The 14,623-nt window shown below is 42.9% G+C and overlaps 1 protein-coding gene across 6 annotated transcripts in view; it reads right to left on the bottom strand.

Annotated features, from left to right (window-relative positions):
* The window catches only part of SPATA13 (spermatogenesis associated 13), a 327,713-nt gene that overhangs the window by 32,605 nt on the left and 280,485 nt on the right, over nt 1–14,623 (bottom strand). Inside the window, exon 1 of one of the 6 annotated variants that reach the window (XM_054445915.2) lies at nt 3,112–4,258. The exons of 4 other annotated variants lie outside the window; for them this stretch is intronic. In XM_054445915.2, coding sequence (XP_054301890.1) covers nt 3,112–3,166 — 55 coding nt within the window. In that variant the 5' untranslated portion in view covers nt 3,167–4,258. Of the gene's footprint in view, nt 1–887; nt 1,222–3,111; nt 4,259–14,623 lie in introns of those variants that run through there. One more of the 6 variants, XM_054445916.2, reaches the window with a different exon arrangement.

The raw sequence follows: 14,623 nt of genomic DNA, 5'->3' as shown, positions 1-14,623 counted from the left end.
CAGCCCATCAAATTCTGGCTCATCCTTCAAAAGTTTAACCATTGGCCGGGTGCAGTGGCTCATGCCTGTAATCTCAGCACTTTAGGAGGCTGAGGCAGGAGGACTGCTTGAGGCCAGGAGTTCAAGACCAGCCTGGGCAACATAGCAAGATCCCATCTCTATTTAAAAATGAACTTAAAGAAACAAAAACAACCAAACAACAAACAAAAGTTGTAACCATCATTGCTTGGTGACGGTTCCATGACTTATTTTTCAGCTCCCTGACCCTCTGCCATAACAATATCTGCCTTTGATGTTCTAGAAACATGTTAGACTAACCTCTTTTAAAATGTGTCACATTTACATTATAGTTATTATTAAGTTTATATCTGTCCATTTATATCCTGCCCCTACTCTTATCCTAGCTGCGACTTTCTCAAGGACAAGGAACATGCTTAATAGTCAGTGTTGGGTGACTGAATTAAAGTATGAAATATGTTTCATGTTCCAGAATGCAAACTGTTACTGTTAGAAAAGTCACTAGTATATCTAATCTAGACTTTCAAGCCATTCTTCACAAACAGTATTTTTCAATCTTTTAAACGTGGATAACAATAAGATCAAAAGGAATCCTAGAAACTGACATATTAACTCTCACTGATAATCTGTTATTAATGTCTAAGGAGCTTTGAAAAATCATTCTCGTAATGCATAGCTTCACATCAGTATTCAACTTAGGGCCCTGCACCCTGGGCAGCCAACACCTCATTGGCTCCAGACCCCACAACCAAGCCAGCAGCTCTACTCCCTCCTGCTCTCAAAACTCAGCCTCTGTCCCGTCTCCAGTTCATAGCTGGGGCGCTGGCTCTGGGCTTCTTTGTGTTTTGCAGTGAGCTCTTAGGTTTTACCTTTGACTTGTCCCACAGTGCCTGTCTTCTGTTCTTAGCCAAGAGCTGCTCGTCCTGGGGCTGCTGGCTCTGAGCACGGCTCCTCCCGTCCATCCTGGCTGACGCCTGCCGATCCATCCTAGGCCCTCTCCTCTGCTCTGCCACTCCCTGACAGCTCTCTGGGCTGGTGTCTCGTCAGCCCTCCCAGTTTCTGACGGCTGCCCAGCTGGCTGGACAGACCTGAGCAATCACCCATCTGGCTTCCTGGCATCTTAATGTGCGCCAGGCACTGCGCTCAGTGCTGGAATAAATCCTCCTGCGAGCCTCGCAAGCATCTTGGAGTGTTGCTGTCTGGTTATGAAGGAGGAAACTGTGGCTCAAAGAGGTTAAGTAACTTTCCCCAAGTTGCGGGGCTGGATTCAAAGCCAGGTGTGTCTGCCAGCAAAGCAATCCTGCTATGAGCCTGTCTCAGGCTTGGCTTCAACTCACACTGACAGGAGAACAGTACAGGACAGCACAAGATGGCAGACAACCCACAAACCTGCCCTCCCTGACATGGTGTCCTCCTGGGAGCCACTAGGCTGTCCCTCAGGGTCTTTCAGAGCCCCACAACCCCTCCCTTACCCCCTACCCTCTCAGGGCTCTCAAATGAAAGAAAATCCATCATAGGCAAGCTTTATTATTTGTTTTAAATATGGTGCTTGTTGTCATTTTATTACATGTATTCACTCAGTATAGTGCATATAGGAGTGGCAACAGTTTCTGCAGTGCACTGACCCAGGCCCCTCTCAGAGAGGCAGGTGAAGGACTGCTGCAGAGGGTCAAGGCCGCAGAGGGCAGATTCTGGCATGCTGTTTCTCCAGCAGCACCAAGGGAGCACCGCTCAGAGCTGGAGGCTGGGTCGGGCTACCCTCAGCCTCCCCTCTGTGAAAGGGGGTGGAGGAATGCTGGAGGAGAGCCAGGGGCCACCTGCCCCCCACCCCTGCCCGTTCGTGCTGGCTGCACTCCCAGTGGGAATGAACACGCCCCTGCTCAAGGCCATGGGTGCAGGAACCCTGGGAGGGAGCACCCGCACGTCCGCTTCCTCCACCCAGGTCTTGCCAGTGCCGTCTCGCTAGCATTACCAAGCCCTCTCACTCATGTGGTCTGTGTTCTCAATATAGAAATCGCCGGGCAACTTTTTTTTTTTCCTTTTTCTAAATTTTGGCTCGTAAAATGGAGTACACACCAGTCTTGTTTTGATAATCCACTAGACACAGAAGCCGTAACCACATCCCTGCTTTCTCTCTGCCAGCACAGAAACCAATCAAAACAAGGAAGAAAGCACAAACTACAAACTGTACTGCTCTGACAGGGCCCCAGGCTGCCTCGAGCTGCCATCTAAGGTTCCCATTCATTTCAGGCGAGGCGCTGGCATCTATTTAGGGCAAAAACAGAGACAAGATCTGTTTCTAAAGCATCCTATTGTATCCATGTTGTGCAGCCAGGGAAAAGTCTGTCTGTGAAATCTTGTCCTTATTTCCTTTTAAGAATGTGAGGATTAGAGTTTATGGCTTCCTAGTGTGAGAGTACGAAGTTTCTTTCACATTTAAATAGTCCAAATAGTCCAATACTCACAGAATAGACAAACAGATAATACTCACAGAAATACTAAAAAGAAAGCAGGAGATAAGGCACAAAGCAGTAAGCAAATACTGGGTAATGTCACTTTAGAAACAGGAAACTATTTTTCAAAGATCAGTTCACAGCCTTAAACCTCACACATCCTCAATTAGCAAGAAACATTCTTATACACACCAACAATAATCTCTTGAATAAAGGAATTTCATGTAATAGAAGCAAAAACCAGTAACAATATCAGCAGCAAAACCAGTAACAATATCAGCAGCAAAACCCAGACCCCTTACTCAGGAAGGATGGTTCAGGCTTGATTCTTATGATTTTCTACTCCAAACAAGCAACTGTGCCATAAACAAAACCAATTTCTTCAACTGACTATGTCCACAACTAAAACTATCCTCAGCACCCTTTACTAGAAGAGTGAGCTTTTCCCCACAGGCTCACACCTGACAAGCAGCAGAGAGAGAGAGTGAGAGAGAGAGAGAGAGTGAGAGAGAGAGAGCAGGGAGAGGGGGAGTGAGAGAGAGAGAGAGAGAGAGAGAGAGGGAAAGAACTGCAACTTGGGAAGGAAAGAGCTGAATCGGCAACATGTCACAGTACAACAACCCATTCTCTGCACACATACCCAAGTGAAGGCTTTCCAGACTCCAGAATCTTGCTATCTCTCTTCTAGCTACCATCCTTCTGTTTGGAAAACAGCAACCTTCAGAGCAGGACTGGGGTGTGACTGAGGAGCCGGTCCCCAAGCATCACAGAGGTCTGCACAGGCTGGCAGCTACGGGAACTGCAGAAATCGCTTATTCACTGCTTTGACGCTGTGTGCGTTCCCGGCCAGAGACTGCCCAGAAACTGACAGCTGGCTCCACACTCCGTGTGACCAAGGGTTAGTGGCTACACTGACATTGCAGGGGACTTGAGGAGAAAATTCTAAACTAAGGCAAAACCTATACACACCAAAGCCAAACACACTCACAAGCCATCAGGTGCTGTCGAGAGCCTTCGGTGAAGGTAGGAGAAATGGTGTGTGCTGCTTTTAACTACAAAACCTAAACCTGAGTTAAACTTTCAGAGAGCTTTTCAAAAGGTATTTATTTCACAAGAAAAAAGCACAGGGGTCACTTGGTTCAAAAATACAGTTAGGATTTCACACCGTGGTATGACAAAAATTTGAGTTATGACATTACATTAAGTTAGCTATAAATTTATGAAATCACTTTAAAAGAGTGATTTTGTTCAAAAGGTATACATGTAAAGGCATACATGTAAAGGTATACATGTAAGTTCTCTCCAGGTAACATATTCTGGTTGTTTTTATTTCCTCTATACTCTTCTATACTTTCCAAATTATCTACAACAAGCAAGTCTTTCTTTCATATTGTGAAATGACTGTTAACAAAGAGTGAGCTTCCTTCCATTTCCCCATAAGCAGAAGACACTGCCTTTTTAACTTTATGAACAATGAGGTAATATATATGCAAAGTACTGACCTCACAGTCATCTCTTAATAAATGTGGGTTTAAGCTGGGCCCGCTGGCTCATGCCTGTAATCCCAACTACTCAGGAGGATGACGCAGGAGGATTGCTTAAAACCAGGAATTCATGACCAGTCTGGGCAACATAGCAAGACCCTATCTCTAAAAAAAAAAAAAAAAAAATAGGTCTGGGCAAGGTGGCTCACACCTGTAATCCCAACACTTTGGGAGGCCGAGGTGGGAGGATCAATTGAGCCCAGGAGTTTGAGACAAGCCTGGGCAACATAGCGAGGCCCTGTCTCTACCAAAAAAAAAAAAAAAAAATTTATATTAGCCATGCATAGTGGCATGTGCCTGTGGTCTCAGCTACTCAGGAGGCTGAGGTAGGAGGATTGCTTGAGCCCAGAAGGTGGAGGCTGCAGTAAGCTATGATGGTACCACTGTACTCAAGCCTCAGTGACAGAATAAGATCCTGTCTCTAAAAATAAAAATAAAAAATTAGCTGGGCAGAGTGGCACATGCCTGTCATCCTAGTTACTCAAGAGTCTGAGATGGGAGGATCACTTGCGCCCAGGAGTTCAAGGTTGCAGTAAACTATAACCACACCACTGCACTCCAGTGTTGAGTTACAGAGCTAAATCCTGTCTCTAAAATAGATAGATAGATACATACATACATACATACATGTTAAACAAGTGATAGTGCCAATTAGTAAAATGCATGCTTTATAGTGATGAGCTTTGGAGTCAGACTGCCTGTGTTCAAAATCTGCTTTCCCATAACAAAATTAGGGAAAGTTTCCAAGTCTCTAGGCAGCTGTCTTTCCACATCTGCGGAGTGAGGATAACTGGAGCACCAATCAATAATCCTCACAGAGTTACTCGAGAACATATTACAGTGTTTAGAGAAGCACTGGCTCTTCATTGGGGATTAATAAATGTTAGCCGTCACGCTGCTGCTGTTGCTCCAAAACACCTGAGGTCCCTTAATAACATGCTAGTTCCCAGGGAAATCACAGCATGAACTCAGAATGGAAAGCTGTATGATTAGTAATAACACACATGTTGACTATATACTGTATCGTAGGCTTTTATTATCTTCAAATATCTGTGGCTATTTCTATTGATCTGGTGCATCCCACCCTTAAATCCAGGTCAGGACAGTTTTCTGGGAAACTCATAGCCTTAGTAACCGGCACTACAAGTGAAAAACACACACGATCACACAAACCCTTGTGACCAGTTCGGCTGAAAATCTTTCTCTTACAGAAATTTTATTTACTTTATTTTGAGACAGAGTCTCGCTCTGTCACTCAGGCTGGAGTGCAGTGGCATGATCTCGGCTCACTGCAACCTCCACCTCCCGGGTTCAAGTGATTCTCCTGCCTCAGCCTCCTGAGTAGCTGGGATTACAGGCACGCACCACCACGCCCGGCTAATTTTTGTATTTTTAGTAGAGATGGGGTTTCACCATGTTGGCCAGGCTGGTCTCAAACTCCTGACCTCAGGTGGTCCGCCCACCTCGGCCTCCCAAAGTGCTGGGATTACAGGCATGCACCACTGCACCCAGCCTCTTACAGGAATTTAAAAAGATGATTTAAAAGAGGCAAATACTTAAGATGTTTAATAGACAATTCATTCAATAAAGGCATATTCTCAATAAAGGTGGTAGTTTATTAAATTATAGATTCAAAAGACTCCTTGATATTGTTTTTCACAGCAGACTACTCTCTCTCTCGTAAAGTCTCCTAAGTATATCTCATGGAATACTAGTTGCATAATATGCTCCAAGAAAAGAGTTTGAAAACCACTGTATATTGTATCTACCTTTTGGACATCCTACAGGCTTCATCAGTAATCACAGGCTCTAAAACGTTCCCACTGACAGCTGTGCCATCTTGTTTAACATAGAATTTAACAATCGTATTTGGCCACGACGCTCTTTTTTTATGACAATACATATTACTACATCAAAAGAAGTATCCTCTGGCCTTGCTACGCACAGTAGGGCCCATGGACCAGCAGCATCAGCATGACTGGGAGCTGGTGAGAAATTCAGATTCCTGGGCCCTGCCCCAGTTTTGTAGAATCAGAATCAACATTTTAACAACATCCCAGGTCATTCAAATGCACACTCAGGTTTCAGAAGTGTTGTTCTAGGCAACTCAAGAAACTATACAACATACTTGAAGAAGCACTGCTATGAGGCAAAATCTTGAATATCAGTATCTTTTCTCATCAATTGAGAAAGTAGCGAACACCATGGAATGAATGGGTGGGCTTGAATTTAGTCAGAATGAAAAGATAAAATGCATAATACTCAGATACAAAGCAGCACAAAGTAGGAATGAATTCTCAAGGTTATCCATTCCAACAAAGCCTAAATTCCAGAAGGAGGCAAATAAAATCCAGTGTTTTCATTTTCTACAAAAATTTTTTTTTTGTTAAAATCATTAATTTTCAAAAAGCAAAGCTCTCTTGGCCTCATTTTCTTAGAACTTGGTAGGCTCTGTTTGCTCACTTTCACTTTTCATTGGCATCTGGTACAAGAGGATAGTTTCTGTTTCCCAAGCACTTTCTCTCAATCCAGAGACGGGGTCAGGGCACTAGACTAACATCCTTGAGATTACAGGATCTTAAACCAGAGGCATTCACTAGAGATTATTGTGTAGGCAAAACAAAATAAAAAGAAGGAAAACAAGTAAATAAACAAAGACTGCCTTGAAATCAGGCATCTTCTCAAAGGATGTGACCCAACAACCCTTTTATGTCCCCACCAGCTTAGATATGGCCCCATTACCAAGCACTACAGGACAGGTGCTAGATGGAGGAGCCCCAGGGAAGACAGTCACACTATTCTGTGGCAAAGGACTACCATCAACTTTAGGAAATGGGCTCAAGGATGGGCACATCAGCCAGCCACCCTCCTAAGATAGTTTTGGAAGAAGCTACTACTAATGTAGAAAAGGGCATGACAGAACAAGGAGATAGGATTTTTAGCTTAATTTTTTTTTTTTTTTTTAGTGATCAGAGCCTACATTTACCAGATCAGTAAGAATGCTATAACAAAAACCTAAACCATAGTTCAAAGAAGTCTTAAAATCCTGTCTGGGCATTGGTGGCTCACACCTATAATCCCAGCACTTTGGGAGGCTGAGGTGGGAGGATCACTTGAGACTGAGAGGTTGAGGCTGCGGAGAGCTGAGATTGTACCACTGCACACAAGCCTGGGTGACAGAGGGAAGCCCTGCCTTGAAAAAAAAAAAGAAAAGAAAAAAGAAAAATCCAACCCCCAAATTAATCTCTTCTCTTTGGATAAGATACCACTACCTCACTGGAACTGGGAAATGACCATCATCGATTATTGGCAACACTGAAAGGATTAAGCACAGGGATCAGATCTGTAGGTAGGAATGGAGATATCCAACTTACATATTAATATGAAATGCTGAGAAATCAGAGAGGACAAAATAAACACTGAGGACTGTGTGTGGTGGCTCATGCCTTGATCCCAGCACTTTGGGAGGCCAAGGTGGGAGGATCACTTGAGGCTAGGAGTTTGAGACCAGCCAGAGCAACATAGGTAGACCCCATCTCTACAAAAAATAAAATAATTAGCCCAGCTTGGTGACACATGCCTTGAGTCCCAGTTGCTCAGGAGGCTAAGGTGAGAGAATCCCTTGAGCTCAGGAGTTCGAGGCTGCAGTGAGCTATGATTGGGCCACTGCCCTCCAGCCTGGGTGATAGAGCAAGACATTATCTCTATAAAAATTCAAATTAATTTTTTAAAATAGATGTTGAAAACACATAGGATGTTATGATCAATTTTATTCTATAGATACAGAAAGTTATTTTTGGTAAGCTGGTCCCAAAACCCATATAAATTTACATACACATGGGAAAGAAATGTCATACAATTCTTGGAGAGGCAAGTTAATAGCAGTATCTCAAACTCAGAACAGTAGTCAGCACTTGACCTCTCCAGGAGGATTTCTGGAGACTGAGTAGGTTCATTAAGGTTCTTGAGATTGAGTGGCCATTAGGGTTCCTTTGAGCTCCACATTTCTGTTACCTTCTTATTTTAAGTATGACATGGTAGATATTTTCTTGTATGACCACCTCCTAATTAAGTGCAGAGAGATGACCAGCACCAAAGTTTCCCACCTGCTGCAGCTTCCCTGCTGTTTCTGCAAAGCAGCAGCCTCCCTTCAGGGTACAGACATATCCAGAACCCAGGAATATCCTTGGAACTTTATGTCCCCACTAACTTTGATATGGTCCCATTACCAAGAACTACAGGACAGGTGCTAGGCAGAGGGGCACGCCCCAGGGGAGAGTCATGCTGTCCCCTGGGAAAGCACAGCCATCAGCTTTAGGACATGGGCTGAAGGGTGGGCACATCAGCCAAGAACCAAGGCTGCCACGGGCTGGAATGACCCATAATCCCAACTCCCATATGGACAATGACTACTCAGAATCAGGAGTGACACAGCCAGGACCTGTGGACATCACTGGCCATCTCCCACAGCTGAGACGGGGCTGCACTTTCTAAAGCTGGGATGGGAGAGTCCTTCACAGAAAATAATTTGCTACATTTGCTATCAGTTATTCAGGCCAATGTCCATTCCCATAAATCATCGAGTGCCCAGAGTGACCCCTTCATTCTGAATGGATTAAAGACAAACATGATTATTAATCTACAGGTCACAGTGATGCTACTTTCCAGAGGAACCTGAAAGGCATTGAACGTTAACACAGGGCACGGCATGTCCTAGCACAAACCGATGAGCCGGGTAGATGCTGCTTCAGCAGGCCGACTCCTGTTGGGCAAAGGCAGGCTCAGTTCAGGTCTGACTGAAGTGCCATTCAGCAGCCACAGACTCTTCACCACAGGAGGGGCGGGCCTCATCATACAAAGCTCAGGAAATGGAGCCTGAAGTACAAGGGCAAACTCTGTGAGACTCGCCCCGGCCTGCTTCAAGATAGCTATGAAGAAAAAGTGCCTCTCTTCATGCCTTCAAAGCGACTGCTTTTCACACCTTGGAGCAATGTGGACCTGAACACACAAAACCAGCGAATATGTGCTCTCGGCGGCTTCAGTGAACCCCTTCATCATTCACCCCTACTCGATATCCCACCCTCTCCAAACACAGCTCCAAACAAGATACTTCGGACCTGGGCACTGACTAGAACTTTGATTAATGCAGAAATAAATATAAAATTGTCCTTTAAAAGGTGCCAGCTTCAGCTGAAGGCCATTGTTTTCCTGTTCTCTGTAAGCGCACATGGATTTTTCATCCATCAGGGCCTAGTACAGATTTCACTTCTTTTCTGTATTTACCTGGTTATTTTCAGATCCTTAGGACCCAGCACATTTCAAACATAACAAGAACACAACAGGGATTGGAGGAATATAACTTTTTTCTTTGTCTTAATACAAGGCAATTATTGGGACATGGTCTTTAAAACTGCCAACAGGCATATCTTTGTGCAAATCAATTAGACAATATTGTGTTTTGTGATGGAGAAAACATACGGGAAACTGAATAGAATGGAAAGCACTCTGTGTTGTTCAGTCTGATCTCATTTGAATGCTAGCTCCACTATCTACTCATTACATCTTGCTTAGCCAAGCTAGGAAAAGTTACTGAATATTTCTAAGGCCTGACCTTGTCTGTAAGATCAGGCCAGTAATACGTACAGAGTGCTACTGGCTCTTGGTGGTGGTTCGCTAGATGTTTAGCTGTCTCGCTCTCCTTCCTCTGACTTTTAATATTCTTTCTTCTTCTTTTAAAATCCAATTTCTGAAGCTTAGTAATAAGACAGATGACATTTTCAATAACTTTTACTTTTTAAGTCTAGCAGTTGAGAACTGAGAATGTTTTAACTGCTAGAAGATGAAATGTCATGAGCTTGCTAAAAAAAAAAAGTTTAACACTTTATGTTTTTCTGAGACAAGAAATAGAACACTATATTCCTTCTAAAAAATCTCGATGATAGGCAACAATGAGGCATGAAACACCAGCTAAGATAACTGCTATGGAGCTAATACAATCTCCAAGACTTGCAGACAATATGGTTTTGGGCACTAAAGGCCACATTTGTAGTCCTTGTTCCTGCACACAGAAGCCTTTCATAATTTCTAAATTCCTTCGGACTCTGTGGAATCCAGGCTGTCTCACAGCAGTCAGAAGACAGGGATTTTACTACAGGCAGTCTTAGCAGTCAGGAAAACACTTGCTGCGAGTACTGATAAGTGAATTGATTCATCTTGTTTTGTAAGAAATACAGTTGGCCCTCCGTATCTGTGGGTTACACATCTGTGGACTCAACCAACCGCAGATTGAGAACATTTAAAAAACTGTGACTGTACTGAATATGTACAGACTTTTTTCTTGTAACTATTCCCGAAACAATGCAGTATAACAACTATTTACATAGCGTTTACACTGTATTAATATTAGGTCTTTAAATAATCTAGAGGTGATTTAAAGCACATGGAGGAAGGGCATGGGTTATATGCAAATACTAGGCCATTTTATATCGGGAACTTTTGCACAGCCTTGGAGTTTGATGTCTGCAGAGTCCTGGAACCAGTCCCCCTCAGACAACCAGGGATGACTGTACAATCGACAGCCAATATTCCTTGGCATGAGTATAAAGTGAGATGTGGGGGAAGGGAACGTGGCAAGGCTCATGGCATCCCCACCTAACAAGGCTCATGGCATCCCCACCTAACAATCCAAGTGCTTCATCACCAATTCTCCAATCAGCTTTCCTGAGAGCTCTACTGCTATCACGCAACAGGCACTAAGCAAGTAAATCCCAAGTTCCTATCTTCCCTCTGATTCTTTATTGAAAGAAAATATTTGAAAATTGGTTTGAGTAAAATGCAGAAGCAGCAAGAGATAATTCAAAAAACAAGAGAACAAAAAGATGTTATGAGATGCTTAAAGTCATTTCAAAGGCATCACACACACACCTCAACACCTGCTACGGCTTTTCTTTTTTTCCTTCCTTTTAACAAAAAATTTAGTGGAGTCTCTGGGTGATACAATGAAAAATCGTTAGATAATACCTAAAATTTGCAGCCCAGAGAATCTATAAAAAAGACCCAGTCAAGTTTCTCTTTTTTTTTAAATAACCTGAACAAATGTATTTTAAATTCGCTTAACTTATATTTGGATAATAAACAGTATATCATTCCATATAGACTCCAAGTGCTCTAGGACTTTACTAAGTAGACTAAATGACTTGTCTAAGCTAAGTTGCTGATTAGCGCAGTTAAATCAGTAACTCAGAACTCTGGATGTAAACAGTTTCCTGCTCATCACTGCCTTTGTCCCCTGTGCAGGTAATGCTTCCCTAATTAATTAGTAATAGTTACTGCACACTTACTGTGTGCCAGGTCATTCTTCCACATCTGTGGGACAGATCATATTAGTTTCTCCCACTACAGATAAAGACACGAAGACTTTGAGATTAAGTGACTTGCCCAAGGATTGGGATTACACTCTCACTTTTTGACCCAAAGGTCTGTTAATAAGAAAATTAACTTTCATAATAATTAGGACAGAATAAGGCCAGAATAACTGTATGAGTAACCTCCCTTTTGTGATGCACTTACGCTATGAATCAAGAATTCTTACTGCCTTATTCTGTTGACAGTCCTAAGGAAAAACAGAAATATGGTGTGATCTGATTAAACCATCAGTGCACAAATTTGTTATTCCAACAAATTAGAAGTAGGATTTTAACAACCACAAAAGAGCTAAAAAAAAAAAAAACTTTGTTTTAAACAAACAAAAAAAATACAAAGAATTTGAATAAATTTCTTTACCACAAGACTTTTCAAAGAAATAAGTTTCAGTAATTTCTCATAATTCAATTAATTTCGTTTAAAAAATCAAATTTGAAACAACATAAGCACTTCCTATGATTAAATTCCCCTACTTCCTAAATGTTGGGGATTAATATCAATTCTAAATCAAGAAATGGAACTGTCTGATGTGTAATCTTCCCATCTCTTTGAAAAACATTCAGTGAGAATAAACGCTGACACATTCATACTAACAAGCTTTCAGATACTGGTAATATATAGACAAAATAACTGTTAATATCATAGCCTAACAAATTGTTTTTCATTAGTCCTGAGCCTTTATGGGATATTTTGAGCTATAAAATCAGAAAACCATCAACACAGCTTAAGCAAAATAGATAAAATACCTCAATTTTAAGACAACTCCCCCAACATCTTCCCATGGCATTCGGGCCCTGCCCTGGCACTGAACTGCTGAACTGAAACTGGTTTTTTTTTAAGGGCACTAAGCTCCTCCCTGCCACTGGATCCAGTGGGTATTTTTCTCTCTACACTTCGGTGCATTTCACAGTGTGAACCACTCTCACACCTGGAAGCCCTGGCTTCCTTTGACATCTGGGACACCGTTTACCTGCCTGGCTACTTTTTTTCTATTTTCTTTGTGAATTTCTTTGCCTTCACTGGTCCCCAAATGTTGGTCCTCAGAGCATGGTTCAAGATCCTCTTCTCATTTTTACCCCTACTCATATCACACTCCTTCCTAGAGTTTTAAGAACCACTTTGCTGATGACTCCCAAATATTCATCTCTAACTTTGGGTCCCCCTCCTCAAAATCAGAGCTTCAAAATCAAGGATATGGTGATGTCATCTTCATCGAGCTGCCCATAGGTCGCTCTGACTTGACCTGCCTGGAATGGAGTAAGCTCCCCAATTGACCAACATGCTCTTCACCTAGGCTCCCTGTCAGCCAGGCATCAGAGGCAGCACAGATGGCTGCTCCCTGGCCCCAAACATCCAGACAATTACCTCGACCTCTCAGTTCTTCATATCTCCAGTGCCACTATCATTTTCCGAGGCAACAGACTCCTGAGGTCTCCAGTCCTCCATGATCCAGCCAATGATTTCTCTGAAATGCACATCTGATCATCTCACGGCCCTCAAAAGCCCTCAGTGGTTCCCAGTTGCCCAGGCTCTGTCCTCCCAGGCAGCCTGGCCTTAGGGGAGGCCCACCTCTCAGCCTCCTCCTTGGCATCCTGCTATAGCCTTGACCTGGAGCTGAGGTCCTCTGACTTGTAGCAATCGGGCTGCCTAAAAGCCCTAAGCCAAAAAAAGTGCCCCATGCACGCATGCCATGAACATAACTTAAGGCATACATACGTGCAATCATTCACCTTTGTCATGATGTAGGACAAGGCTCCCTGTGTACGATCAAGTGACTAGAATTCTGCATTGTCTCTTGTACAATCCACACCCATATGCATCCACTATGATTTCCAGTTCTGACTTCTTTAACGTTGGGCAATAAAACCACAGACACTGGCGAAACAATGTGAATATAGACTCCTCGATTTTTCCATTTTTTCCAAGCTGTCAATTCTCATCTAATTTGATAGAATTTTCTTTAAAAATTCACTTTTATTGAGTTTCATTGGGTTTCTCCAAAGTATTCTATTTCATTGTCAGATGCCAAGTCCCCTTTCAGTCTCATATTCACATTTTATTTGCTTACATAATATCTAAATCAGTTCCATATCATCATAATAAAGCAACTGCCATAAACAGGCTTGGTGGGGTCATGCCCTTGACTCCTGGTGAGGATACAACTCTACTTGTGGGACCAGTGAAGAGGAGTCACGAACGCAAGCGCAGGCCACACTGCGGGATCTGCCAGCTCCTTACAGAGGCCTGGAGGACACTGTGACCTGACCAGTGTAGTTTTCTCTTGGGCTACCCTACTCTCAACTTCTCAGATGTGCTCTCCTTTCTCTGGCCTCCACTTTTTGCCTGGAACACACTCCCCCTAACAACAAACTTAATCTAACTCCCTTCATCCCTCAAGCCTCATTTGAGGTCATTTCCTCCATGAGGGCTTGGGACAGCCCAGATCCGACTGGCATGCTCCCCGTTTCTACTCAGCATGAGTGCAGTTGTGGTGGTTTTTCCCATTCATCCACCACACTGGCAGCTCTGTAGGAACACTCTCTAGCTTCCTCAGAACTGCCCAGCCTCTGGTACTGTGCCTCATTTATAATAGGGACATATGCATTTGTTAAATGGATCAAAATCAAGGAAGTATCTTCAAAACCAAAAGCACATTTAAAATCCAACTCAGGCCGGGTGTGGTGGCTCACACCTCTAATCCCAGTACTTTGTAAAGCCAAGGTGGGAGGCCAGGAGTTTGAGACCAGCCTGGGCAACAGAGTGAGACTCTGTCGCTAAAGAAAATCTAAAATAATAATAATAATAATAATAATACAATACAATAAAATCCAATTCAGAAAGGTTCAGAGCACCCTGGACATTTCATGAGACAATACTGGTTGATTAAGCCCTGCTGGCCCCTCCTATAGCATTTCCCAATAATGTTAAGCTCATCAAAGTATCATAATGTTGACCTGATGAGGTTTTACAACCAATACTAATCCCTAAATAGAGAAAAGTAAATAAACACATAAATAAGTAAATCTTTTCCATTTCTAAGGGGATGTATACATTCAGTACAAAATCAAACAGAAAAAACCAGAGAGGTAGACAGGGAAAGAATGTCACCCCCTGAATGATAATCCCCAATTGTACTTTGAAACCACTGGGCCTTAAACACACTGGAAAATGTCTTGGTACATTTTT

Source organism: Pongo pygmaeus, chromosome 14 (assembly GCF_028885625.2).
Source record: "Pongo pygmaeus isolate AG05252 chromosome 14, NHGRI_mPonPyg2-v2.0_pri, whole genome shotgun sequence".
Taxonomy (NCBI): Eukaryota; Metazoa; Chordata; class Mammalia; order Primates; family Hominidae; genus Pongo; species Pongo pygmaeus.
This window is presented reverse-complemented; position numbering and strand designations above follow the sequence as displayed.